This window comes from Meles meles, chromosome 4 (genome assembly GCF_922984935.1).
Source record: "Meles meles chromosome 4, mMelMel3.1 paternal haplotype, whole genome shotgun sequence".
Lineage (NCBI taxonomy): Eukaryota > Metazoa > Chordata > Mammalia > Carnivora > Mustelidae > Meles > Meles meles.
The window spans coordinates 114,215,173-114,242,365 of NC_060069.1; the positions used below are offsets into that span (position 1 = coordinate 114,215,173).

Consider the following 27,193-nt stretch of genomic DNA (forward strand, 5'->3'; position numbering starts at 1 on the left):
TACCTGTTGGCCATCTGTATATTTTCTTTGGAAAAAAAAATGTCTATTTAGGTCCTTCACCCAGTTTTTAAAATTCAGTTACTTTTCTGTTATTGAGTTGCATATGTTCCCTTTATATTTTATTAGCCCCTTATCACATACATGTTTTACAAATATTTTCTCCCATTCTATAGGTTGCCTTTTCTTTGTGTTGATGGTTTCCTTTGCTGTGCAGAAGGCTTTTAGTTTTATGTAGTCTCACGTCTCTTCCCTTCTGTTGCCTTTACTTTTGGTATCAAATTAAAAAAAAAAAAAATCATTGCCAAGTCTGATGTCAAGGAGATTACCCCCTAGGTTTTCTTCCATTAGTTTTCTGGTTGCAGATCTTATAGTCAATTGTTTAATCCATTTTGAGTTAATTTTGTGTATGGTGTAAAATAGTGGTCCAGTTTCATTCTCTTGCATGTAGATGTCCAGTTTTCCCAACACCAGTTATTTGAAAAGATTATCTTTTTCCCGAATTATATATTCTTGTCTCCTTGGTCATAAATTCACTGTGTATCAGTGAGTTTATTTTTGTGTTCTCTATTATGTTCCATTGATTTAATGTATCTGTTTTTTATACCAATACCATACTATTTTTGATGACTAAAGCTTTGTAATATAGCTGGGATTCCAGGACCATGGGGCCTTCAGCTCCATTCTTCCTAAAAATGACATGGGCCATTCTGGGTCTTCTGTGATTCCATACAAACTACAGGATTCATTGTTGTATTTTTGTCAAAAATGCCACTGAATTTTGATAGCAATTGCATTGAATCTATAGAATGCTTTAGATAGTAGGGAAATTTTAACAATATTAATTCTTCTAATCCATTAACATGGAATGTCTTTCCGTGTATTTATGTTTTCCTCAGTTCCTTTCTTATTTCTTACAGTTTTCAGTGTACAAATCTTCTACCTTCTTGGATAAATTTACTCCTAAGTATTTCATTCTTTTTGATGCTATTAGAAATGGGATTGTTTTCTTCATTTCTCTTTCTGAAAGTTCATTGTTGGTATATGAAAACACAACTGATTTTTGTGTACTGATTTTGTATCCTGCAAGTTGACCAAATCTGTTTATTCTAACAGTATTTTGGTAGAATCTTTAGGGTTTTCTATATATATAACCATGTCACCCACAGATAGAGATTGTTGTACTTCTTCCTTTCTGATTTGGATGCCAGTACTTGCTTCCCACCGCCCCCCCCCTCCCGCCAATTGCTCTGGAGGATTTCCAGTATTATGTCAAATAAAAGTGGCAAGAGGCGGCATCCTGGTCTTGTTCCTGACTGAAAGGGAAAGGTTTCAGCATTTCACTGTTGGGTCTGATGTTAGCTGTGGGCTTGTCACTTATGGTCTTAATTATGTTGAGATGTGTTCCCTCCATACCACTTTTTTGATAGTTTTTGTCATGAAAGTATGTTGAATTTCATCTAATGCTTTTGTGCATCTACTGACTTTATATGGATTATCCCACATCTTATTGAGTGGTATACATCACATTGACTGATTTTTGGTTGTTGAACCATCTCTGTATCCCTGGACTGAATCCCACTTGATCATGTTCTGTTCAGATTATCTTTTTCTTTATTGTTCAGTCTTGGTAAGTTTTTTGTTTCTAGGAATGTATCCATTTTTTTCTATATTACACAATTTGTTGGAGTATAATCTGTTACAGTAGCCTCTTATTTTGGGGGAATCAGTTGTAATGTCTCCTCTCTCAGATTTTATTTATTTTAGTCTTCTTTTTTCTTAACTGAAGTTTCATCAATTTTGTTTATCTTTTAGAAAACCATCTCTTAGTTTCCTTGATCTTTTTTTATTATTTTTTTTGGTCTCTCTTTTATTTATTTCTATTCTGATCTTTGTTATTTCCTCTCTTCTGCCAACTTTGGGCTTATTTTGTTCTTTTTGTAGTTCTTTGAGCTGTAAAATTAGGTTGTTTATTTGATGTCTTAATGTAGGTATTCATCATTATGTATTTCCCTTTTTGAATTGCTTTTGCTGCATCTCATAAGTTTTCATATGTTGTATTTCCACTTTCATTTGACTAAAGATATTTTTGATTACTCTTTTGATTTCTTCTTGGATCCATTGGTTGTTCAGGAGCATATTGTTTAAACTCCACATATTTGTGACTTTTCCAGTTTTCTTCATGTAATTGATTTCTAGTTTCTAACCATTATGATTAGAAAAAAGTGCTTGATATGATTTCAGTTTTCTTTAATTTTTCAAGACTTCGTTTGTGGCCTAAAATATGATCCATCCTGAAGAATGTTACACGTGTGCTTGAGAATATGTATTCCAATGGAATGTTCTGTAAATGTCTGTTAGATCTTTCTAGGCAGGGTGTCATTTTAAGTCCAATGTTTCACTATGATTTTGTCTGAATGGTACCCCACTTTCTTCCCTCTCCATCTGAATGGTATATCTTCTTCCACCCCTTCACTTTCAGTCTATGTGTGTCCTTAAAGCTGAAGTGAGTCTCTTATTTACTCTTATTTACTTGGTTCTTGGGGGGTGTTTTTTGTGGTTTTTTTTCTTTGAGCCACTCTCTGTACTTGGATTGGAGAATTTTGTCTATTGACATTTAAAGTAATTATTGGTAGGTTTGGATTTACTGTGGCTATTTTGTTCATTGTTTTCTGGTTGTTTGTAATTCTTTTGGTCCTTTATTTCCTCTTTTGTGCTCTTTCCTTGTGATTTGATGATTTCTTGCAGAGGTTTACTTGATTGCTTTCTCTTTATCTTCTATGTATCTACCATGGGAAACTGCTTTTGTTAACCTGAGGCTTACACAGACCATTTATGACAGTCTATTTTAAGCTAGTAACAATTTAACTTCAAACGCATACAAAAGTTCTACACCTTTACACTCTCCCCTCCACGTTGCTTTTGATATCACAACTTACTTTTTTTACATTGTTGTAATCATTAACAAATTGTTACATCATGACATTTAATACTCTCCTCTTTTAACCTTCACGTTAGAGTTATAAGTTATTTGCCCGACTATGATTACATTAGAATACTCTGAATATAACTATGTATTTATCTTTACTGGTGAGTTTTATACTTTTATATGTTTTCTTGTGACTAACTGGCATCCTCTAATTTCAACCAGAACTCTCTAACCTTTCTTGTAAGGCCAGTGTGGTGGTAATGAATTCTCAACTTTTGTTTGGGAAACTCCCTCTCCAATTCTGAAGGACAATTTTGCTGGGTAGTTTTTTGTTTGTTTGTTTGTTTGTTTTAACTTTAACACGTTGAATATGTTAGATCCACTCTCTTCTGACCTGAATGTTTCTGCTGAAAAATTTGCTGATGGTATTATGGAAGTTCCTCTGTATGAAACAAGGTGCTTTCCTCTTGCTTCTTTTAGATTCTCTCCTTGTCTTGAACTTTTGGCAGTTTAATTATAGCGTGTCTCAGTGTGGATATCTTTCAATTCTCCTATATGGAACTCCTTGGACTTCTTGGCTATGGATGTCTGTTTCTTTCTCCAGGTTAAGGAAGATTTTAGCCAGTATTTCTTTACATAAGCTTTCTGCCCCTTTCCCTCTCGATCCTCCTTCTTGGACAGGGCTCTATAATGCATATCTTGGTCTGCTTGATGGTGTCCTGTATGTCTCTTAGCTATTTTCACTCATTTTCATTTTTTTATCTTTTAGCTCCTCAGATTAGATGAATTCCTCTAGCCTGTCTTCAGGTTTGTTGATCCTTTGGTAAAGGCCATCTAGTCTGCTGTTGAACTCCTCTAATGAATTTTTCAGTTCAGTTATTGTATCTTAAGCTAAGTGATTTGTTTGGTACTTTTAAAATAGTCTCTCTTCATAGAAATTCTTGCTTTGTTCAGGAATTTGCCTCTTGACTTTGGTAAGCATCTTTACAACTATTACTTTGACTTAGCAGGTAAATTACTATCTATTCCATCAAGATCTGTTCCTATAGACTTTCCTTGTTTTATGTGGAGCATAGTCTTCTGTTTCTTCAATTTCCTTCTTTGTTCATTTCTGCACATTAGCTAAAACAGCCACCTCTCCCAGTCTTGAAAGAATGGTCCTGTGTAGGAAATGAATCTCTTGAATCCGTCCACCCCAAGGTCCTAGTTGTCCCTCAAACCTCTGAGCTTGTCCAAAACACCTGCTTTGTTATTAGTGGCTCTGTAGCTGAGGGTGCTCCCAAACCCATCAGTATCCCAAAGGAGAGAATTGCAATCAGCACCTGGATGCAGCCTAATTATAAACTGGACCCTCAGCAGCTAGGATACTATGTACTTAATCCCCCTCCGAAGAGACTCTGGAAGATGGGCATTTTTGCCTCCTCTCTCTGCTGGGCCCAGGATATGTCCAGCAGGAGAGCTCCTGTAACTCTTTAGAAAAAAAAAATGCTTTGTGTGCTACAGTATTATGGGACTCAAGAACACAAGCCCCATCAGTTAGCAGAGCCAAGCAAGTGGGGACATCCCTTGAATAGCAGCTACAAAAGCTAGGGTGCCACATATCTGTACACTCCTTCCAGGGAGATGCTGTTGACTTAGCTGTACTGTTGCAGCAGCCTGGAGGGAGGGGATAAGGAAGGTGCCAACAGTTTCCCAGTCTCTGGTGAGGATTGCAGCCAGCCAAGACATATGTGCTATAGTTAGAAGCTTCACCCTCAGATAGCAGGGGGTTTTTTAAAATTTTTTTAAACTCAATTTAGTTAACATAAAGTGTATTATTAGTTTCAGAAGTAGAATTTAGTGATTCATCAGTTGCATATTAACCCCAGTGCTCATTACATCAAGTGCCTTTTTTTTTTTAAAAAGAAGATTTTATTTATTTGCCAGGGGGAGAGAGAGAGAGCACAAGCAGGCAGAGTGGCAGGCAGAGGCAGAGAGAGAAGCAGGCTCCCTGCTGAGCAAGGAGCCCGAATCAGGACTCGATCCCAGGACCCTGGGATCACGACCTGTGCCGATGGCAGTGGCTTAACCAACTGAGCCTCCCAGACGTCCCTCAAGTGCCCTTCTTAATGTCTATCACCCAATTACCCCATCCCCCCATCCATCTCTCCTCCGGGAACCTTCAGTTTGTTCCCTCTAGTTAAGGGTCTTTTATGTTTTTTTGTTTTTTGGGTTTTTTTTTTAAGATTTTTATTTATTTATTTATTTGACAGAGAGAGAGATCACAAGTAGACATAGAGGCAGGCAGAGAGAGAGGAGGAAGCAGGCTCCCTGCGGAGCAGAGAGCCTGATGCGGGGCTCGATCCCAGGACCCTGAGATCATGACCTGAGCCAAAGGCAGTGGCTTAATCCACTGAGCCACCCAGGTGCCCCTTTTATGGTTTTTATCTTATTTTTCCTTCCCTTTCCTTATGTTCATTAGGTAGCAAGTTTTAAAGTATGAAAATAAACTTCTTGGGGAATACTGGTATAGGGTGGTTTTGCCTATTCCCTCTGTGCTGAGCCCTGGGAGGTTAGCTGGTTAAGAACTGCTTCTTGGCTACAGTTCTGAGGGACTTGTGAATGGAAGCCCTATTGGCTTTTAGAAGTAGGTGTTTATGGGCCTCATGCCTCAGGTGGGAGTCTTAAAAGTTGGGATATCAGATGTGAGGTCCATACCCTTTGCTCCTCGTGAAGAAGCTGGGAGTTGGGGATTTGCTGCCAATTATAGGACACTATGCCAGGAGCAGGGTTTATGGCAAGAGTGTGTCTCGGCCTTTCCTACCCATTTCAATGTGGGTGTTTTCATTTACCCGGGGTGTATGAGCCACTGGGCTAGTTTCTGGATCTTTCGGAGAGAACTCCTCTGTGTGCAGCTGTATATATGATGTGCCTGTGGGAGGAGAGGAGCTCAGCAGCCTCCTATTTCCCCATCTGTCAGTTCTCCTCCATGTTCAATTACTTGCACTATTTCTTCTGTTAATTAAATCCATATTTCTAGACTGACCATTTCTCAAAAATGCAAAATAGTTCATTTCTTTGTTCCATGTGTTTGTGTCCCATGTCTCCTAGAATACCTCACCATCCTTTTGTCCCCATCTCCTACATCCTTTTCATTTATATCCTTTGTCTTCTTTTACTCCCTTCCTTTGTGGCATTCCTTGAGAAATCCATCTTTAGAATAGATTATTATGGAAGATGATGTTTTTGAGTTCTTCTATGTCTGGAAATATCCTTTCTTTTACTGATGGTGTTGTTTAGGCAGACACTTTAGAATGAAGAGAAGACTTTTGAAGGCATTGTTCCATTGTTTTAAGTATTTTATTTATTTTAGAGATAGAGAGGGGAAAGCAAAGGGGAGGAGCAGAGGGAGAGGAACAAGAAGATTCCACACTGACAGCAAAGCCTAACGTGGGGCTTGATCTCACAACCCTGAGATCATGACCTGAGCTGAAATCAAGAGTCAGATGCTTACCTGACTGTGCCACCCAGGGTGCCCCTGTTGCATAGTTTTCTGACTTCCATTGCTAAGAAGTCAAATGCTATTCTGAGTCTGGATTCTTTGAATGGGACCTATTTTCTTCTCAGAAACATTTAAGATCTTGTCTCTAGCCCAGTGATCTAAAATTTTTCAACTTGTCTGCTTTGGTTAGTCTTTTTTCTTTTTTTAACTTTTGCTGAGAGTTTAGAGCTTTTAAATCTGGAAGCCCATGTCTCTCAGCTCTGAGAAATTATTTGCTTCCTAGGATAATTGTGCACCCTTTTCACCTCTTCTCTTTTCTGGAATCTACTAGTTAGGTGTTACATTCCCTAGAAAAATCAGATTTCCTTATTTTTGCTCACTTTTCATCTGTGTCTTTATCCTAGTATTTGTAACATTTTAACTCGATCTTCCAAACTATTAAGTGTCTTATTCTTTCAAAAAGAATGTCTTTAATGAAAATTTTTAATAGCATGCTCATTCCCTATGTGAAATCAGTATCTTCTGAAACATTACTCTTAGACCTAGTATCATAAATTTCATGATAGAATCTACCTGAGAAAGATTTTGCCATTTCAAATATTTTGTTTGTATAGGGTTTGAACACCCAAAAATATATGCCTTTTAAGTTTCCCTGTTAATTTTAAATGATTTCAAAACTTGTCAAGTATCACAAAGTGTTGGCAAAAAAAAACAGAAAAAGTAGCTTATGAACATCTGCGGCATGCTACAAATGGAGCTGCAGTGTAAATAACTGTGAAAAGAAAGTTTTCACAGAAAACTGTGAAAGACATGGAGATGGTTCCAGCAATCAGACTTGGCCAAAGCACAGGGTTTTTGGCAATGGCTTGGAATGTGGAATGCATTGCCCACTTAAATCAAGGTCCAGATGCTCGTTATTTCTTTTATCCAGTTTCCATTCACCATAATAGGTGTGTGTGTGTGTGTGTGTGTGTGTGTGTGTGTGTGTGTGTGTGTGTGTTTTAAGGTCTTCAAGCCTCTGAGCAAGAATTCAATCTTTAAAAAATGTTCCATGCCCAAGCAACATCTCATAGACATGCCATTTATTTAAATGAGTGACATGGATGGTTTTATATTGGCATTCTTATTGCAAATGATAATGGTACCTTGTATCAGTTGATTAAGTTTATAAAATGCTTTGATATGTAGTCTCTCACTAAAAACCCTGGAAGCTTTAATCCTCATTGCAGTTTGTAAAAGCAGATGGTAATAGCACATTGATTAAGAATCTCATTGTTCTTAACTGAAAAATAGGATAATACTTATCTTGTAGTGTTTGTTACTTTATACATGTACAATTAATGTGTTTGATATATAGCACTCAAAAAAGTGGTTGCCATTGTTGTAATGCTAGAATCTGTCATCTTATAGATTTTAGCTGTATTATAATACAATGTCTCAGTAGTCAAGAATCTGATTTCCTCCAGAAAGCTCCAGAAAGTTACTTCTCCACTTAGTATCTTCTGTACCAAGTAAAGCTGTCATCCTTCTGTTTTTCACTCATTTATAAAATGTATTTCCATCTTTTGTGTGTTCTGCATTGTAATTCAATTACAAACTTCCCCAAAATAGGAATCATCTCCCTAAAGTCTTGTACAAATTTGAGATTCAAAATGCTATCAGCTGACTCAAGTTGGTTTTACACTCAAAATTATTTTCCTGCTAAGTCTGCTTTTGGAAAGAATGCTTAGTTTCAGGCAAACGGCAAACAGCTTTACTGCTTGAATATCTTAAAAGGATTTGTTCTAACTATTCTATGAATGCAGTGTGGTAAATATCACATAGCAAGTTAATACATAATTCTTAGGATCAAACATACTTAGAACACCAGGGCATCTAGGTTAATATTGTGTTTTGTTTTTTAATGTAAAGAGTTAAGGCCTAGCCTATATGAATCTGATTTGTACAGGAAGAAAAGTCAGTTATTTGTGCTCTTTCATGGTCATACTACCATTTCCCTATTCTGGAGGTATGGCTTCCTATGATCCAAAGAACACCGGAGTTCCAGGAGACAGAAACAGGAAATCCTTGCATAGAAATACTTTCACATGCACCTGTTGCCCTAGCTTAGTCCAGTAGGTCTCAAATGTCAGTGGGTATAGGATTCACCTTGGGAACTTGTTACAAATTCCTACTTAGACCCCCTCAAAAAATTGATTCAGCAGCCAAGATGAAGCAAGAAATCTGTGGGGGTTATTTTGTTGTTTTTTTTTTTTTTTAAAGATTTTATTTATTAATTTGACAGACAGAGATCACAAGCAGGCAGAGAGAGAGGGAGGAGGAAACAGGCTTCCCACTGAGCAGAGAGCCTGATGTGGGGCTCGATCCCAGGACCCTGGGATCATGACCTGAGCCAAAGGCAGAGGCTTTAACCCACTGAACCACCCAGGCACCCCCAAGAAATCTGTGTTTTAAACAAACTTTCCCAAATGCCCCTCTATCATGTGATTCTGACATACATAGTTCAGGCCCCACAAGGTGAAACATTGGCCAAGTCTGAGGCCGTGTCCAGGGTTGGGATAATAAGAAGTAAAAGGCAACCTTTCCATTAAGTAGCGAAAACATTTGAAGGAGAGACTCCTGGTTGCTGGAATTAGCCTGGATCGGCCATATACCTCTTCCCTTTGTGTTCCTTACCAACTTGCCTAGTTGTTACTACTAGCTAGCTGTATTTTTAAAAACAACACCAATTTTTTTATTAACTTAATCCTTATACAAAACATCAGACAAGGTGTTTGATAAGTAAGAGTTTATTTCCCCATGCTGCTTCTCAAATATATGTGTACTCACCGCCTCATGATTTCAAAATAGAATCAAGGATTTCAATATAACAAAGAAAGATTGTTTCCTACCCCTGAAGAATGTATTACAATTAAAAAAAAAAAATTCTCTCCTACACAGCTATGAATTCCAAGTGAAACCCAAAAACCCACTTGGAGAAGGCCCACCCAGCAACACAGTGGCATTCAGCACTGAATCAGGTAATCACATCAACAGTAATGCCTATCCAGAATATTAACAGACCACAGTGTTTTGCCTAAGGAGCTTCTCTGGAACACAGCTAAATGAACAGTGTATAAAGTGTTTAATTTTGAGAAAGCAGATTGATAAAAAAGAGCCTTAAAGAAACATTACATTTATCTTTTCTCACTTATTTTGATGTCAGAAAAAAAAAGACATCCCAGTTTAAAAGATAAAAAGTGTATCAATGTATACTCAAAAAACTAGTGAATGAATACTCCCTCTGTATGCTTAGAATCAATGGCCAGAATCAAAATATCAGACACAGTCATAGTACATCCAGAAAGGGAATTCATTTGATAGTTTTTTTGATAAACAGCTGTGAAAATTTCTGACCTTCTATACTCCCATTTCTTTAAAAGATACAGCCGTACTCATAGCATTAGCAGTGTCATTTTTACACCAACTGCACTTCATGGCATTCTAGTGACTTTACCATCATTAGTTTCTGTCTGAATCTGAAAGAGGAAGCTTTAAAATGGAGTGAGAGCTTGAAGAGCAACAAAGATTCCAAAAGATACAGCTGAGTACCTGGCAGGAGACTGTTCAATGGAAAATGACTCTAAAAACAAAACACATGTCAGTCTTTAGCAAGAGTGTACCATTTTGCAAGTCAGACTTAACTGTCAGCATCCAACTTCTTCACTATGCTGCTGGCACACTGGGGCTTACTTACCTAATGTACTGTCTGACTCTTATGTTTGCTGTTTCTCTTCAGCGGACCCAAGAGTGAGCGAGCCAGTTTCTGGTAAGTACCTGTCTCCGTGTGAACATAACTATATGCTTTTCTAAACTGACTCAACTAAACAAGCATGGCGGCATTTTAGTCATGATTTCATTTTAGTCCACTTAGTCTTAGGCTATCAGTCAGGTGGGAATACTTACCTAGAACACTCCCTAACACTGAGAACCTGTAATGTTTGGGGGGAACAAGTTGTGTATTTTTAAACTTGCTTTCATTCATGTGCCAGGGCAGCTCAAAATTTCAGTTATATAAGTCAAGATATAACCTCCTCATTTCCACTTTTAATGACAAGTCACATTAAAGCATCTGTTTAAATTATATACTATGCTACCAAAAACAACCCCCCTCCCAAAAACAAAACAAAACCCAACAACCTAAATTTGCCCCTAAGGGAATGCTTTCCACATGTAGCCCTGCACAGGTTACTTGAAACCTAAACATACTGCTTATCTCACTATGGACAGGAACTTAGGTGGGAGTTTATATGTTTAAACTCAATACAATATTTTGGGTCCAATATTTAGCATTGGAGAAAACCAGGTATCAGCAGGCTGACAATGAACTTTGCAAATGACTTTTTAAAAAATATTTAGTATTTCTTAGCTAAAAATATTTAGCTCTTCAGCACCCAAATGCTAAACTCAAGGCATGTGTTTTCCTTATGCAGCAGGAAGAGATGCCATCTGGACTGAAAGACCCTTTAACTCGGACTCTTACTCAGAATGTAAGGGCAAACAGTATGTCAAACGGACATGGTATAAGAAGTTTGTAGGGGTGCAGCTGTGCAACTCTCTCCGCTATAAGATTTATCTGAGTGACTCCCTCACAGGTAAGCAAGGCTACCGGCTCTGTTTCAAGCCTTCAGGGAATGCTTCACAGCATTCTGTAACCTGGCCTTTCCTACGGATGGCTCCCCACACCAAGGTGTGATAGAAACACAGTTCTTCATTTTGAGCAACATGTTACTGGAATACTCAGCCTGGGATTAGAGGCATGCGATTAGAATGTAAATAATTAAAATGCAGTGTGAAACAAAATCGTCCGGGCAAACTTGCATGTGAAGGCACTTGCCACACTGAAGCTCACTGTGTCACAGCCACCAGGCACAGAGAGCCCACTGATGATAAAATGAGTGTATGTAACAGTCGTCATGGAAGGAATAGGGTATATTTAAGTCTCCCGAGACAAGATCAAAACACCTGACAGAGAGGGTGACAACTCCTTGCTCCAGACTCAGTGGTAATGTTATTTTCTCTTTTGTATTCACACAATAAAAATTTTAAGCAAAAAAGAAAAAAAAAATTTAAACAAGGTTGGTCGCAACACGGAAAGGTAGACATTTGGTCAGTCATTCAGCAAACAGCTGCTTTGTTCAGAGGTTTTCTAGGTGCTAAGGACAAAGCGGTACACAGCTTCTAATTTAGTAGGGATAGACCACAAATATGTAAATAAAAATTGCATGCAGTGCTTTGAAGAAAAATTAAAAAGGATGAAAGAAAATGTTTGAGTGGAAGCTTCTTTAGTTAGAATGGCCTCTCTGAAAAACTAAGGTTTATGCTAAGTAGAAAACTATGAGAAGGAACCACCCCAGCAAAAGTCTAGGGATGAAGCACTAGAGATAGAGGGGAGAAAAAGCAAGGGCCCTGCTGGCACATGCCTGGCCAGCGCCCCTGATGTGGCTGAGGCTTCGTAAGGAGAGGGACAGCCAGGCAGACAGGTGTAGAATCCTGTGGGACTTTGACACCAGATAAGGATTTGGGGTTTTCTTTTGAATATGAGTGTACAGGGGGGATTTATGAAGAGTAACATCTGAGCTGCATTTTAAAAAGATGCCTGATCTCTAGGGGGAGTGGAGGGGTAAGGGAGTAAGAGAGAAAGGAGTAAAAGCAGTGGTTGCAGCTGAAGACTTCCAGTGTTCAGTCAAGAGACACTGGTGGCTTGAACTAGGGTGAAGGGGAGAAAAAGTAAAAATAGAAAAGACTATCAGGGGCGCCTGGGTGGCTCAGTGGGTTAAGCTGCTGCCTTCGGCTCGGGTCATGATCTCGGGATCCTGGGATCGAGTTCCACATCGGGCTCTCTGCTTAGCAGGGAGCCTGCTTCCCTCTCTCTCTCTGCCTGCCTCTCTATTTGTGATCTCTGTCAAATAAATAGTCTTTAAAAAAAAAAAAAAAAGACTATCAGAAAAAACTGGAATATTTCAGAATTATCCTCTATTGAAGATAGTAACACTTCATGATCCTTTAAATTTCTCGCTCCTTAGGAAAATTTTATAACATAGGCGATCAGAGAGGCCATGGAGAAGACCACTGCCAGTTTGTGGACTCGTTTTTAGATGGACGCACAGGACAGCAACTCAGTTCTGACCAGTTACCCACCAAAGAAGGTATGTTTTCTGAGCCTCCTCCTAAGCAAGGGGATTTTTCAAATTAACACAAAAAGAATTCAAGCTAAGGAAAACAATCACTTTAAAAATAATTCTACAGTACTACTGCTCTAATTATCTGACTAGAAAAAAAAAACTTCATGTAAGACCTTAATAGAAGTTTCTCAACTTTCCTACCAGTCCTTAAGACTTGATTCCTTAGAGTTAGAGAAATTACACAGACCTCTATAGACATTCTATTTCAAGAACACTTCACTTTGCAAAAACAGCTATAGAAGAGTAGTGCTTCCCAACCTTAATCACTCCTGTATTACCTTATATTTACAGAGTACACAGCCGTTTTTTAATTCTCTCATTATTTGCCACATAAATATAATTAAAATCAAACAATTCTGGTGAGTAATGAATAACCACTGTAACTTGCTAAAGACATATTAGCACTAAGCTGCTCCATGAGGATTTAAAAGACTGAAAATTTAATCCTTGGCCAGGCAGGGCAGGAGAGAGTAAATTAAATGTCCATGTTACTCAGCAATCACTGAGAGGTTTCTGCATTATTTGACTAGTCTTTTCAGGAACACGTTTTGTTACAGGGCACTTAAATCCCCTTTTACTATGGTTGGTGTTTTTATCTGTGAACCCATTAACAGGAAGTTGAAAGTGCTGCCACTCAGGCATTGGATATAAAATATACTGTAAATTGTGTACACTGCCAAAACATTTTACATCTGTAGCAAAAATTTTAATCATTTACTGTAGAGTCCTTGAAGGAAGATTTCACCTAAGTTTAATTTTCAGAAATTTAGCATTCCTGCCATTGTAGTAACTAGCCCTTTACTTGGTCAGTTCTTCATAGACCATGACTAGTCCATACTGTGCAGACTACTGAATGTGCTCAATCACACTCAAAAAACAAATCAGCCCCCAACCCTGACTCCTGCCCCTTTTCAGCTTTGTCTCCCAGATGCTACCAGCTCATTCCACCTCATTAAGGCACAGGTCAGAGGAGTTTCAGGCACCCCTCATGTTTAGTTAGCCATTACCTCAGGGAGACACCAGGCTCTCTGTTTGGTAGTCTCCATTTTCTAAAATACTTCACCTACAGTAACATTCAGTCATACAAGGACACCCTTCCATCTGTGAGTGGTGTGGGCAAAAATATAGCAGCTATTAAAATAAAATTATTTTCCTTTTTAGGCTATTTCAGAGCAGTTCGTCAGGAACCTGTCCAATTTGGAGAAATAGGTGGTCACACCCAAATCAATTATGTCCAGTGGTATGAGTGTGGGACCACAATTCCTGGAAAATGGTAGATGCTACAATCAGAATCAAAAGTGCCTTCTGTTTTATCATGGCAAAAAAAAATAATTGGAAATAGTATTTGTCACATTCATTTAAAGCTGTTATGTTTACTATGTATTAAAGTTTAATAGCAACAGTAGATGTTTACTAGAAATATTGCTGAGAATATTTATCAGGTTTTACAAAGTCATTTTAAGAAAACAAGATATTGACATTAACAGAATAACATTTTTAGGGAAGCTGGCTCCCTACTCATGGTATTTTAAGAGATCATTTGTATATTATTTATCACTCTGTTGTAATGATGTTTTGAGATACTTTTATAACAAATTTAACATCAAAAACTAATATACTTTTAAAAAAACATTTCCTTTTATTAAAGTGTATTCTTCTTACTGGTGAGTTAATGCCATAAATCTCAACTTGGTTTAACTTATTAGATCAAATTATCTTGAGCATTTGTATCTGGGGGGAATAAAGGTCCTAATATTCATGTTTATTTAAACTTTAAATTTTTAGCAATAGCTAAACAGCTTTTCTGAAGCATTTCAATAGTTAACCATTCATGCCAATATACATTTCTTTAAATCTGTGCAAGTTACTAAAAAGTCTGTTTGAATCATTATATTTGATTTCAGCTGCAAACCGAATAGAATATCTGATCTATTCAATTTCAAAATATACATTTTGTTCTTTCTCTACCCATAAATATGCTACAATGTCTGAATGTACTTTGTCAAACTACCCTTTAACCAGGGATTTGTCTTCATACTGTTAATATAATTCTAATGAAGCTGTATGTAGAGACTGAATGTAAAGTCTGAGCACAAACACCCCTACATTTTACAGGTACTCCTCTTTTTAGACCTCTAGGAATGAATGTATCAGAGAATGTTTTTGTAATTTTGTCTAACTCAACCTGTAATGAAAATTAAAAAAAAAAAAAAAAGTCCTTCATTTGGGGAGGGACATGGGAATGCTGCATTGTCGCCCTCTTTCTGAAAGGACCTTTCCTCTGCTTACCCTTCAACATGCTTCAAGTTTATCAATGCTACATTTTGTATTTTTCAAGCAAATATAAACTCTGCAATAAAGAGATGGTAGTTTTTTTAAGACTGAGTTCTTCATTTCTGAATGATTCATCTCTATAAGGAACATCATAACTGTTGTGTTTATATGTAATGTTAATTTGTCTCCCTCTGAAATCTATTTCAAAGAAGTTTCATTGTTTTAAACCAATGATTATTAAATGCATTTCTTTCAAAGGACAAAATTTCTTAGAACAGAAAACTTGAAGTTAAAACACCTATACTTCATTTTGAGACCAAACAGCAAAAAGAATTACTATTTCTTCTTTTTCTCATGGAATGTAGTCATTAACATATACAAGACCACTATTGGATTCAATTATCTTTATTAACCTATCAATGTTACATTTTATACATAATACCTAGTTGTCTTCTCAAAGGGGTCTATTTTAGTACATCATGTTAATAAAAAGCCAAGTTAAGATGGCTAAACTTCAACCTAGCATTTTAATATCCTCCAGACAAGCCAAGCTAGAAAGTCAATCATTTTACACACATCAGAGTAGTGTTCCAAAATAACTAGGCAGCTGCTACACTTTTAAGCAAGGGAAGAAAAAAACTTTTCATTTTGGTCTTTTTGTGTTCCAGCAAATTATACTTTCAATTAACAGCAACAATGATATCATAAAAAATGCTCTGCTTTTTAAATTTCTGAACTTCAATACAAATTAAAATAGTAGTATTGGAGTCTTTTGGGAGGCAAATAGGTAGCAGCTACAGTCATCCATGTAGCTGAGCCTCTCTATCGATAACCAGGTCCAGGTTGGGTATAGCCCTGACCAAACGGTGGGCGGGTGCGTGCATAAGGGTTAGGCCCACTGGGAGGTGGAGTCATAGTACTTCCGGGAGGTGGAGTAAAACCTGGTCTTGGTTGATAGGCCCCGGGTTGGCTTGGAGCCATTCCAGGTTGTGAGGCAGGGGCCACAGTGTAATTGGTAGGCTGAGAAGTTTGGGTAGTGTAAGTTTGTGGAGGGTAACTGCTCGCCTGGTACTGCTGTGCTGGTTGAGCAGGCAGCTGCTGAGGCTGGCCAGCAAAGGCAGGAGCCGGTGCCTGGGAAGCTGGTTGCTGGCCATATCCCTGGAACTGCTGAGGTTGTTGGGGTCCAGTCTGCTGACTATAGCCTGCTGAAAAGGCAAAATAAAGTACATATAGATCTTATTTTTCTTTTGGTGAAAGGTTTTCCAGAGAATTAGTCTTACTGTTATGGACCAAAAAAGATGAGAAATTTACCCTCATTCCTAAGTATTCATAGAACAAGTAGGGTAATATATAGTCCATCATATAATATTACTTCAAAACCAAGAAGTATCAAAAAAAGTTATTTCTAAACAATTTTTAAACCCTCTAACCTAAATTGAAACCACGATATAGTTCATTACAAATGTTTCTAGACTACATAATCCCTAAGAGCAAATACCTGTTCTAGCATAATTCCAAGTGTAGAATAGATGCTCAAATGATAAATGCAGGAATTAATGTAAAGCTAGTCATTAACCTGGTATGGAGGGGAGGCCTACTTAACAGCTGTACCAAGTAAAAACACATTGAGACAAAGAATATTTTTAAATGAAGCAATGATGCTACAAATACATCTTATTGTGCTAATGAGATGCTTTAAGGTTCACTCACTCTATAAAAACCAAGCCATTTAAGAATGAACATTACATACCCACTTTCACAATCCTTAAATTCTTTTAGATTTGGTATCTGATGTTTTGCCTTTATAACTCATAATTCTGACTTAGTAGTAACAGCATAAAACATAAAAAAGCACATGATATTGCCCCACAATATCAACATCTATATGCATTATTTACTAGGATTTTTTTTTTAATTTTTTTAAAGAACAAGTCTGCTTCACTAAAATCTTTTATCTCTACCATGAAACACACCTGCAGCTACTTGCAATGAAACCTCTCCAATGACTGGAATCCTGTCAGCATTAAATACCAGATACATAAGAAAATAATTAAAATATGTACAACCCTGCATTTAAATTAAAAAAAAAAAAAGGATTGAATGAATTTGAGTATATTCTGAACTCACCTTGAACCTGGGTTCAAAATTTACTCATGAAAGAAACCTTTCTGACATAGTCCATGAGTAAAACTGGAAAAGCAGAGGGAAACTGCCAAACCAACAGTGTCAAAAATGGTCCAATGTTACCACCACCACTTACAGTCTCCAAGCAGAGTATTTAGATGACTATTTCCACATCTCCCAATCAAATTCAAGTTAATAGGACTAGTGGGATCAGAAATACAAAGATGATGATTTGAAAACTAAATTTTACTCGAGTGAAGACGCTGACTAAAATCATTAAGAACAAGCTTAACTTTTAATAAGTAAATCAAGCATCTAAGGCATTTTACTTACGGTAGCATCCAAATACTGAAGTCAATTCATAATAAAATCTTGAATGTCATACAACTTCTCCTATCCTCTACATAAAATTTATTTGCTTCATTTTTTTAACTGTAAGTTTTTGAAGAAACAGAAAAACTCAGCTTTTACACTGAAAATGTTTATACAAGTTAAGACTCTGAGCAAAATACTGCTGCCTTTTCATCCTGGCAGCTGAAATCCAGACTGGCTTTTTAACTGAGGCTGGGAACAACCAAATCCTTAATTACTTCTCAACAGAGGGAATAACTCCTACAGGCCTAATGCCATTTCATTAGCAACCTATTACTACTCTTTGATCATAATGTGGCAGTGCTTCTATTATGTGTACAGCCCCACCCTCTCCCTTGAAAAACAACTTTGAAGAACAACAAAAATCTCGAGAAATGGAAATTATGTGATTTTTTTAAAAAAAATAATGAATAGTGTAAGACAAGGGATCATATGATCCACAAAGTCTAAAATACTTACTATCTAGCCTTTTATGGCAGGTAAATCTGCTACCACTGGCCTAGGCTGGAGAATGCAGAATGATATTAATTAACAGTAAAGTCAAATACACCGACTCTGAGCTCCCCCACTGAATGGTTGTATGTCCTTCATGTGTCACAACCTTTCTGAACCCGTTACAACTGCCTCTTTTATAAAATGAGTGGGTGAGACAAGTACAAAAAGTTTTCAACCCTACCTACACTTTAGAATGACCTACAATGCTTTTAAAATATCAAAGCCCGAGTCCCATTCCTAACCAAATGAAACAAAATATCTGGGAGTAGAGCCTTGGCACCTTTAACTTTCAAAAAAAGCTCTCCAGGTGATTCTAAAGCACAGAGGGAGTTGAAATCCCCTGGATTAGAATGATGACTAGGTCTTTTCAGCTGTGATATCTATTATTTCTACAAATTATGTAATTTATAACACTCTGACTTTAAAGGACTACAAACCTAAAATAATCCTAATATCATAATCCAAGCTTAAATTCATCCCATCTATTTTACATAATTAAAAACTAACAGCTATAGGTTAAATCACTCTATAGCAAATACAATCCAAATGAAAACTGCTACATGCGCTAAAATATATCCAAACTTCAATTAAAGATGGAATTTTATGGGGCGCCTGGGTGGCTCAGTGGGTTAAAGCCTCTGCCTTCGGGTCAGGTCATGATCCCGGAGTCCTGGGATCGAGCCCCACATCGGGCTCTCTGCTCCCCAGGGAAGCCTGCTTCCTCCTCTCTCTCTGCCTGCCTCTCTGCCTACTTGTGATCTCTGTCAAATAAATAAATAAAATCTTTAAAAAAAAAAAAAAGAAAGAAAGAAAGATGGAATTTTATGGACTTGTGCAGAAGTCATGACACTTTTTTTTGGACAGCCTGAGAGTAAATATTCTAGGTTTTGTGGGCCACACAGTCTCAGCTGCAACTATTCAGCTCTGCCACAACAGAGCAACAGACAGCACAGAAATAAACAGGTGTCGATGTGTTTCAATAAAATTTAATTCACAAAAACTGGTGACATGCCATATTTGGTCCATGACTATAGTTTGCTAACTCCTGCTTTCATTGAACTATGAAACTCTGTAAAACAGAATTTTAGGAAAGATTCAACTTAGATAAATTATTTTTAATTATATGAACTTTTGATACTTAGATCTTTGGCTGTGAAACATGAGTTAAACATAAACTCCCTCTCTGATACAACGACTATAAAGTTATCTGATTTATAATGATCACAGTCAAAGCTACACTAGAGATTTCATATTTAAATATGGACAATCTTCAGTGGACAGAAGGTAAAAGAAAATACCTGGAATGCCTACTTCACTATTCTTAGCTGCACAGACTACATTTGACACAAGTTTATTTTTTTGGCCTATTTTTGTATTCTCACATACTCCAGGAGATTTAAAAACCCAAGTAGCTTAATTTGGTTCTTATTTATTAAGATTGCCTTTTCATGTATGAGGAAAATGTTAACATTTTTACAATACAATGGAATTATATGTAACATACAATGGGTGAAAAAATCTTGCATTTTTGCTGTTCTGAGTCACCCAAGAGGTAAGCAGATCTTATCTGTATGAGATAGCTTGTGTTACAAATGTTTTCAAACTATACGTTATTAAAAAATCATCTACTGTGACTATTGACTGAAATGTTAACTTAACTTGTTTATGCAAAATTTTAAATGTATTTCCTCCCACAAAGAAATACTTAACACCTCCTATGACAATGTTAAGTACTACAAATCAAGGAGTTAAGAGGAAAGGATCAAAGTGTAATGAGTACAGAAACAGCTCACAACCAATGAGTCACCTCCCTCTGGACGCGAACTCACCTGAATACTGAATTCCGTACTGCTGGGGCGGCTGAGGCGGCGCCTGTGGGGGCTGAGCCCCATAGCCGGCCTGCTGCGGGTACTGCTGGTACATCGGACCTAAAAAAGACAAGGGAAAGAAGTAGGTTTCATTTGGCAGAGAGAAATATTTTTAAAGCACATTTAATTCTCTCCCCTCCCAAACACATAAATACACTCAGCAACAATACCCAAGGATGTGTCTGTTCCCGCTGAAGCGCTGCAAAACAGAGAAGAACAAACAACTGAACAGACGTAGCTGCTGTGCTGTGCACCGACTGCAGGGAACTCGGCAGCAGCAGCAAACAACACTAGTGTGGTCACTCAAAAATTCCAGAAAAACAAATGCTTTCGAACCCCACTGCCAACAGACAGGTACTACTTGTGTTCTGTAAAAATCAACCAAATCAAAAATCAAGAAATAAAAATCGGAGGAAAGGAACATATACAACTGATAGCTCCTACATCTCTCCCTAAACACTGTATTTATTCTAAAGGTTTGAACCTTTGTTACCATATGAACAGACTCTGGTAACAAGGAACTATGAGACATCTTTCATGGCAGACCTCAAAGACACCTGTAGCGTCTGACAACAGTGCACTTTTCCATCATCTGAACATCCTCGTCCATCATGTGAAATCCGGTAAAGTCTGAATGTTCCCTCACTGTACACTTGTTGAGCACGGCAAACCTGTTTAAGACGGGAATGTATACTGGAAAACGAGAGTCCTGTTTGGGGGTCAGGTGATCACAGTTCCTACAGAAAAACCTTTGAACACTGTTACCACTTGTGTGCTTTCTAAACAACCAAGGATTTATTGGTCCACATCTTTCTCATCTCTACTACTTTACTCTTGTCCTGACGGTGGATTCAGCTAGATCTAATACCTAGACAAGCAATAAAACTTGCATTCTAATAGCTAGCTAATATTTAAATCTTCAATTATTCACTGGCTAATTCATAAATATTCAAACTACCTGTTGTTAATTAAAAGATTATGGATAAATAGCCTATTTCTGGCAGAAAGGGACAAGTGAAAAAGTCACATTATCTTAGTGCCACCATTCAAACTGAGGTACCACAGCCTGAAATCAAGGGACAGAGCTCACTCTACTGGGCTCCCCACTCAGCCCTACGTACTGCAGCACTGAATGAGATATGCCTGTATTTATAGCCAGCTTATTTCCTAGCAAGCAGTTGTCTGCTTTTTATGATAGAAATAAAATCTACTTAACCATATATATATAGATAGATAGATATATCTATATATCTATATATAGATATATATAGATATATGTGTGTGTATATATAGATATATATAGATATATATATATATGTGTATATATAGATAGATCTATCTATCTATATATATCTATATATAGATATATAGATATATCTATCTATATATATATATTTACATACACATACACACACACTTAACTATTCTTTTCCCAAATACAACAACAATAAAAAAACTGACAGAAGTTTCTTAAATGCTTTCCTAATGGTTTAAGACCTACAGAGAGCACAGAAGGTAGCACAGGAGTTAACTACCTTGGAAGATACCACTTTAATGCTAGACTGTAGTTCATAACTAAATTTCAGAACAAAAGTAATCAGAAACTGGTACAGAAATATAATCAAAAGGGAAAAATATGTACAACAGTATGATAATAGGTTCTAATTCTGAGAAACCAAAATGATTACCTCTACAGTACAAAAATGAGGAAAGAACGGAAGAGGTAATAAATACATGACGGTGGGGGTAGTAAACCTTATTAGCAATCCCTACTGCAGGTACAGAAAAATTAAGCAATTTACCTGGGGTCAATGCGGCTAATATGAACCCTCACTGGAACTCTACAGCTTTAGTTTAAAAGAAGTTCTGTATACATTATCTCATTTAATATAAATATTAACTTAGGTATCATCAAAAAAGCTGAGCATTGGGGTGCCTGGGTGGCTCAGTGGGTTAAAGCCTCTGCCTTCGGCTCAGGTCATGATCTCGGGGTCCTGGGATCGAGCCCTGCATCGGGCTCTCTGCTCAGCGGGGAGCCTGCTTCCCTCTCTCTCTCTCTCTGCCTGCCTCTCTGCATACTTGTGATCTCTGTCAAATAAATAAAAAATCTTTAAAAAAAAAAAAAAAAAGCTGAGCATTAAGGCTCCATGTAATAGGCTGTTGTTATCAGTGATTTTACAGCCTAATTGTTTTCCTCAATAAAAACTGACAGGTAATACTAACTATTCTTTTTTTTTTTTTTTTAAGATTTTTTATTTATTTATTTGACAGAGAGAGAGATCACAACTAGGCAGAGAGGCAGGCAGAGAGAGAGGAGGAAGCAGGCTCCCCGCGGAGCAGAGAGCCCGATGTGGGGCTCGATCCCAGGACCCTGAGATCATGACCCGAGCCGAAGGCAGCGGCTTAACCCACTGAGCCACCCAGGCGCCCCAATACTAACTATTCTTAAAGCAAGCACATACTCTATTTTTTTTCCTAAGCTCCTATAAACCCATTACGAAAATGTCACCTCTGGGGTTAAAAGTTTCAGGTTTATTACTATCTCTACACAAAGTACTCCTTTTATTTACTTCATTCAAGTCCAAAACAGACTGTCACAATATGCCAAAAGTGTAATTAAGAAGTCTGTGTTTATGGAGGACACTAGGAGAAGGAGAGGAGAGAGGAGAAGTGAGTTGGGGGAAATCGGAGGGGGAGACGAACCATGAGAAACTATGGACTCTGAGAAACAAACTGAGGGTTTTGGAGGGGAGGGGTGGTAGGCTGGGTGAGCCTGGTGGTGGGTATTAAGCAGGGCACGTATTGCATGGAGCACTGGGTGTGGTGCGTAAACAATGAATCTTGGAACACTGAAAAAAATAAATCAATAAGATTACCAAAAAAAAAGTCTGTTTAGTTGTAAAAACGGAGGCGTAACTTCGCATACTCATAAGAAGAGAGCTAAGAAAAAAAAAGAAGAGAGCTAAGGGATAGATTATTAAGTGAAAAAGCAAGAGAGAGACACAGTTTAGAGTAAATTGTGTTTTGAGTAATATATACGTGTGTGTGTGTATGTGTGTATATATATGTTTTATGAATTATATTTTCAGGAAGAATCACTAGAATAAAGTAAACGTAATAAAAACTACTACCTAGTGGGGCGCCTGGGTGGCTCAGTGGGTTAAAGCCTCTGCCTTCAGCTCAGGTCATGATCCCAGTGTCCTGGGATCGAGCCCCGCATCAGGCTCTCTGCTTGGCAGGGAGCCTGCTTCCTCCTCTCTCTCTCTCTCTGCCTGCCTCTCTGCCTACTTGTGATCTCTGTCAAATAAATAAATAAAATCTTAAAAAAAAAAAAAAAACTACTACCTAGGGGAAGAAAGAGACTAGGGTGAAGCAGAGAGTCTTTGTGAAACTCCTGGAACTGCATTTTGTTACGCAGAGTGGTACCAGCCTCTGGGATTAGCCCCTGCCCATCAGAGCACTCGCACAAGACTCCTGCCCATGCACTCCTTGTATCCTTTTCATTTTTAGAAATGCAAGATTAACTTCAGAATACAAAAAGAGCAAAGAATAAGCCATAAACACATGAGCATTCACTGCCCTGTGTAATCCTTCCTCGCACTCAATAGGGCTGACCTGCATATTAACAGAATATTGCAGAAATCATGACATTTCTGAGGACAGGTCATCAAAGACAGCTACCCTAACTCTCTCTTGCTCATTCATTTACTCTCTAGTGGAAAGCGCCGTGGCATGAGGTCACCTAAGCAGCCTAGGAGAGGTCCCTGTAAGGAACTCAAGCCTTCTGATGACTATGTGAAAGAGTCATCTTAGAAGTGCATCCTCTAGGGAGGAGTCAAGATGGCGGAGAAGTAGCAGCCTGAGACTACATCAGGTAGCAGGAGATCAGCTCGATAGCTTATCTAAACATTGCAAACACCTACAAATCCAACGGGAGAGCGAAGAGAAGAAGAACAGCAACTCTAGAAACAGAAAATCAACCACTTTCTGAAAGGTAGGACTGGCGGAGAAGTGAATCTAAAACGACGGGAAGATAGACGGGGGGGGGGGGGGGGGGGGGGGGGGGGCCGCTGGCTCCCGGCAAGCGGCAGAGCAACGGAGCACAAAATCAGGACTTTTAAAAGTCTGTTCCACTGAGGGACATTGCTCCAGAGGCTAAACCAGGGTGAAGCCCACGCAGGGTCAGTGTGGCCCCAGGCCCCGCAGGGTCACAGAAGGATCGGGGGTGTCAGAGTGTCGGAGAGCTCGCAGGTACTAGAACGGAGAAGGCGGCTGCAGAGACAGAGCCGAGGACTGAACTCTCAGCTCGGGGTTACCTTGAACTGGTCGCGGGCTGGGTGAGCTCGGAGCGCGGCTAGAGGCTGGGGATACAGGAGTGATTGGGTGCTGTCCTCTGGGGGCGCACTGAGGAGTGGGGCCCCGGGCTCTCGGCTCCTCCGGGCCGGAGACTAGGAGGCCGCCATTTTCATTCCCGTCCTCCGGAACTCTACGGAAAGCGTTCAGGGAACAGAAGCTCCCAAAAGCGAACCCGAGCGGATTACTTAGTCCGGCCCCCCGTAAGGGCGGTGTAATCCCGCCTCGGGCAAAACACTTGAGAGTCACTACAACAGGCCCCTCCCCCAGAAGATCAACAAAATATCCAGCCAGGACGAAGTTCATCTATCAAGGAGAAAGCAGGTTCAATTCCTAAGATAGCAGAGCAATTCCAGAGGAGAAAGCAAAGCACGGAACTCATGGCTTTCTCCCCATGATTCTTTAATCTTGCGGCTACTTCAATTTTTTTTTTCTTTTTTCAATTTTTTTTTCTTTTTTCTTTTTTCTTCTTCTGCTAAATTTTTTTAAAACTTTTACCCTTTTCTTTTTTAACGTTTTTTTGACTAGTTCATCTAAATATATATATTTTTCTTTCTTTTTTATATTTTTTTTATTTCTTTTATTTTTTAAATTTTTTCTTTTTTTTTTCCTTGTTTTTTTTTTTCTTTTTTTTTTTTTCAGAACCTGTTTTTATCCCCTTTCTCCCCCCCACAATTAGGGGTCTCTTCTCATTTGGTTACAGCGCATTTTTCTGGGGTCTTTGCCACCCTTTTAGTAGTTTATTTGCTCCTTCATATCCTCTTATCTGGACAAAATGACAAGGCGGAAAAAATCACCACAAACAAAAGAACAAGAGACAGTACCGAAGGCTAGGGACCTAATCAACACCGACATTGGTAATATGTCAGATCAAGAGTTCAGAATGACGATTCTGAACATTCTAGCCGGGCTCGAAAAAGGCATGGAAGATATTAGAGAAACCCTCTCTGGAGATATTAAAGCCCTTTCTGGAGAAATTAAAGAACTAAAATCTAACCAAGTTGAAATCAAAAAAGCTATTAATGAGGTGCAATCAAAAATGGAGGCTCTCACTGCTAGGATAAATGAGGCAGAAGAAAGAATTAGTGATATAGAAGACCAAATGACAGAGAATAAGGAAGCCGAGCAAAAGAGGAACAAACAGCTACTGGACCATGAGGGGAGAATTCGAGAGATAAGTGACACCATAAGACGAAACAACATTAGAATAATTGGGATACCAGAAGAAGAAGAAACATGAGAGGGGAGCAGAAGGTCTATTGGAGAGAATCACTGGAGAGAATTTCCCTAATATGGCAAAGGGAACAAGCATCAAAATCCAGGAGATGCAGAGAACCCCCCTCAAAGTCAACAAGAATAGGTCCACACCCCATCACCTAATAGTAAAATTTACAAGTCTTAGTGACAAAGAGAAAATCCTGAAAGCAGCCCGAGAAAAGAAGTCTGTAACATACAATGGTAAAAATATTAGATTGGCGGCAGACTTATCCACAGAGACCTGGCAGGCCAGAAAGAGCTGGCATGATATATTCAGAGCACTAAACGAGAAAAACATGCAGTCAAGAATACTCTATCCAGCTAGGCTATCACTGAAAATAGAAGGAGAGATAAAAAGCTTCCAGGACAAACAAAAACTGAAAGAATTTGCAAACACCAAACCAGCTCTACAGGAAATATTGAAAGGGGTCCTCTAAGCAAAGAGAGAGCCTAAAAGTAGTAGATCAGAAAGGTACAGAGACAATATACAGGAACAGTCACCTTACAGGCTAATAATGGCACTAAATTCATATCTCTCAATAGTTACCCTGAATGTTAATGGGCTAAATGCCCCAATCAAAAGACACAGGGTATCAGAATGGATAAAAAAACAAAACCCATCAGTATGTTGCCTACAAGAAACTCATTTTAGACGCGAAGACACCTCCAGATTTAAAGTGAGGGGGTGGAAAACAATTTACCATGCTACTGGGCATCAGAAGAAAGCTGGAGTGGCAATCCTTATATCAGATCAATTAGATTTCAAGCCAAAGACTATAATAAGAGATGAAGAAGGACACTATATCCTACTCAAAGGGTCTGTCCAACAAGAAGATCTAACAATTTTAAATATCTATGCCCCTAACGTGGGAGCAGCCAACTATATCAACCAATGAATAACAAAATCAAAGAAACACATCAATAATAATACAATAATAGTAGGGGACTTTAACACTCCCCTCACTGAAATGGACAGATCATCCAAGCCAAAGATCAACAAGGAAATAAAGGCCTTAAATGACACACTGGACCAGATGGACATCACAGATATATTCAGAACATTTCATCCCAAAGCAACAGAATACACATTCTTCTCTAGTGCACATGGAACCTTCTCCAGAATAGATCACATCCTGGGTCACAAATCAGGTCTCAACCGGTATCAAAAGATTGGGATCATTCCCTGCATATTTTCAGACCACAATGCTCTGAAGCTAGAACTCAATCACAAGAGGAAAGCTGGAAAGAACCCAAATACATGGAGACTAAGCAGCATCCTTCTAAAGAATGAATGGGTTAACCAGGAAATTAAAGAAGAATTGAAAAAATTCATGGAAACAAATGATACTGAAAACACAACAGTTCAAAATCTGTGGGACACAGCAAAGGCAGTCCTGAGAGGAAAATATATAGCGGTACAAGCCTTTCTCAAGAAACAAGAAAGGTCTCAAGTACACAACCTAACCCTACATGTAAAGGAGCTGGAGAAAGAACAAGAAAGAAACCCTAAACCCAGCAGGAGAAGAGAAATCATAAAGATCAGAGCAGAAATCAATGAAATCGAAACCAAAAAAACAATAGAACAAATCAATGAAACTAGGAGCTGGTTCTTTGAAAGAATCAATAAGATTGATAAACCCCTGGCCAGACTCATCAAAAAGAAAAGAGAAAGGACCCAAATAAATAAAATCATGAATGAAAGAGGAGAGATCACAACTAACACCAAAGAAATACAGACAATTATAAGAACATACTATGAGCAACTCTATGCCAACAAATTTGACAATCTGGAAGAAATGGATGCATTCCTAGAGACATA

General features: G+C 38.3%; 2 protein-coding genes across 49 annotated transcripts in view; one reads left to right on the forward strand and one right to left on the reverse strand.

Annotated features, from left to right (window-relative positions):
* The window catches only part of LOC123940940 (ABI family member 3 binding protein), a 257,004-nt gene extending 241,994 nt beyond the window's left edge, over positions 1–15,010 (forward strand). For all 43 annotated transcript variants that reach the window (XM_046003947.1, XM_046003948.1, XM_046003962.1 and 40 more), the window contains 5 exons: positions 9,348–9,427; positions 10,186–10,215; positions 10,880–11,041; positions 12,473–12,595; positions 13,793–15,010. In XM_046003947.1, coding sequence (XP_045859903.1) covers positions 9,348–9,427; positions 10,186–10,215; positions 10,880–11,041; positions 12,473–12,595; positions 13,793–13,908 — 511 coding nt within the window. In that variant the 3' untranslated portion in view covers positions 13,909–15,010. The remainder of the gene's footprint in view (positions 1–9,347; positions 9,428–10,185; positions 10,216–10,879; positions 11,042–12,472; positions 12,596–13,792) is intronic.
* A 284-nt stretch (positions 15,011–15,294) lies between these two features.
* Positions 15,295–27,193, reverse strand: part of TFG (trafficking from ER to golgi regulator) — a 43,349-nt gene continuing 31,450 nt past the window's right edge. For 4 of the 6 annotated variants that reach the window (XM_046003999.1, XM_046003996.1, XM_046003993.1 and 1 more), the window contains 2 exons: positions 19,726–19,824; positions 15,295–16,110 (listed from right to left, as the gene is read on the reverse strand). In XM_046003999.1, coding sequence (XP_045859955.1) covers positions 15,728–16,110; positions 19,726–19,824 — 482 coding nt within the window. In that variant the 3' untranslated portion in view covers positions 15,295–15,727. The remainder of the gene's footprint in view (positions 16,111–19,725; positions 19,825–27,193) is intronic. The other 2 variants (XM_046003997.1, XM_046003995.1) reach the window with 1 other exon arrangement.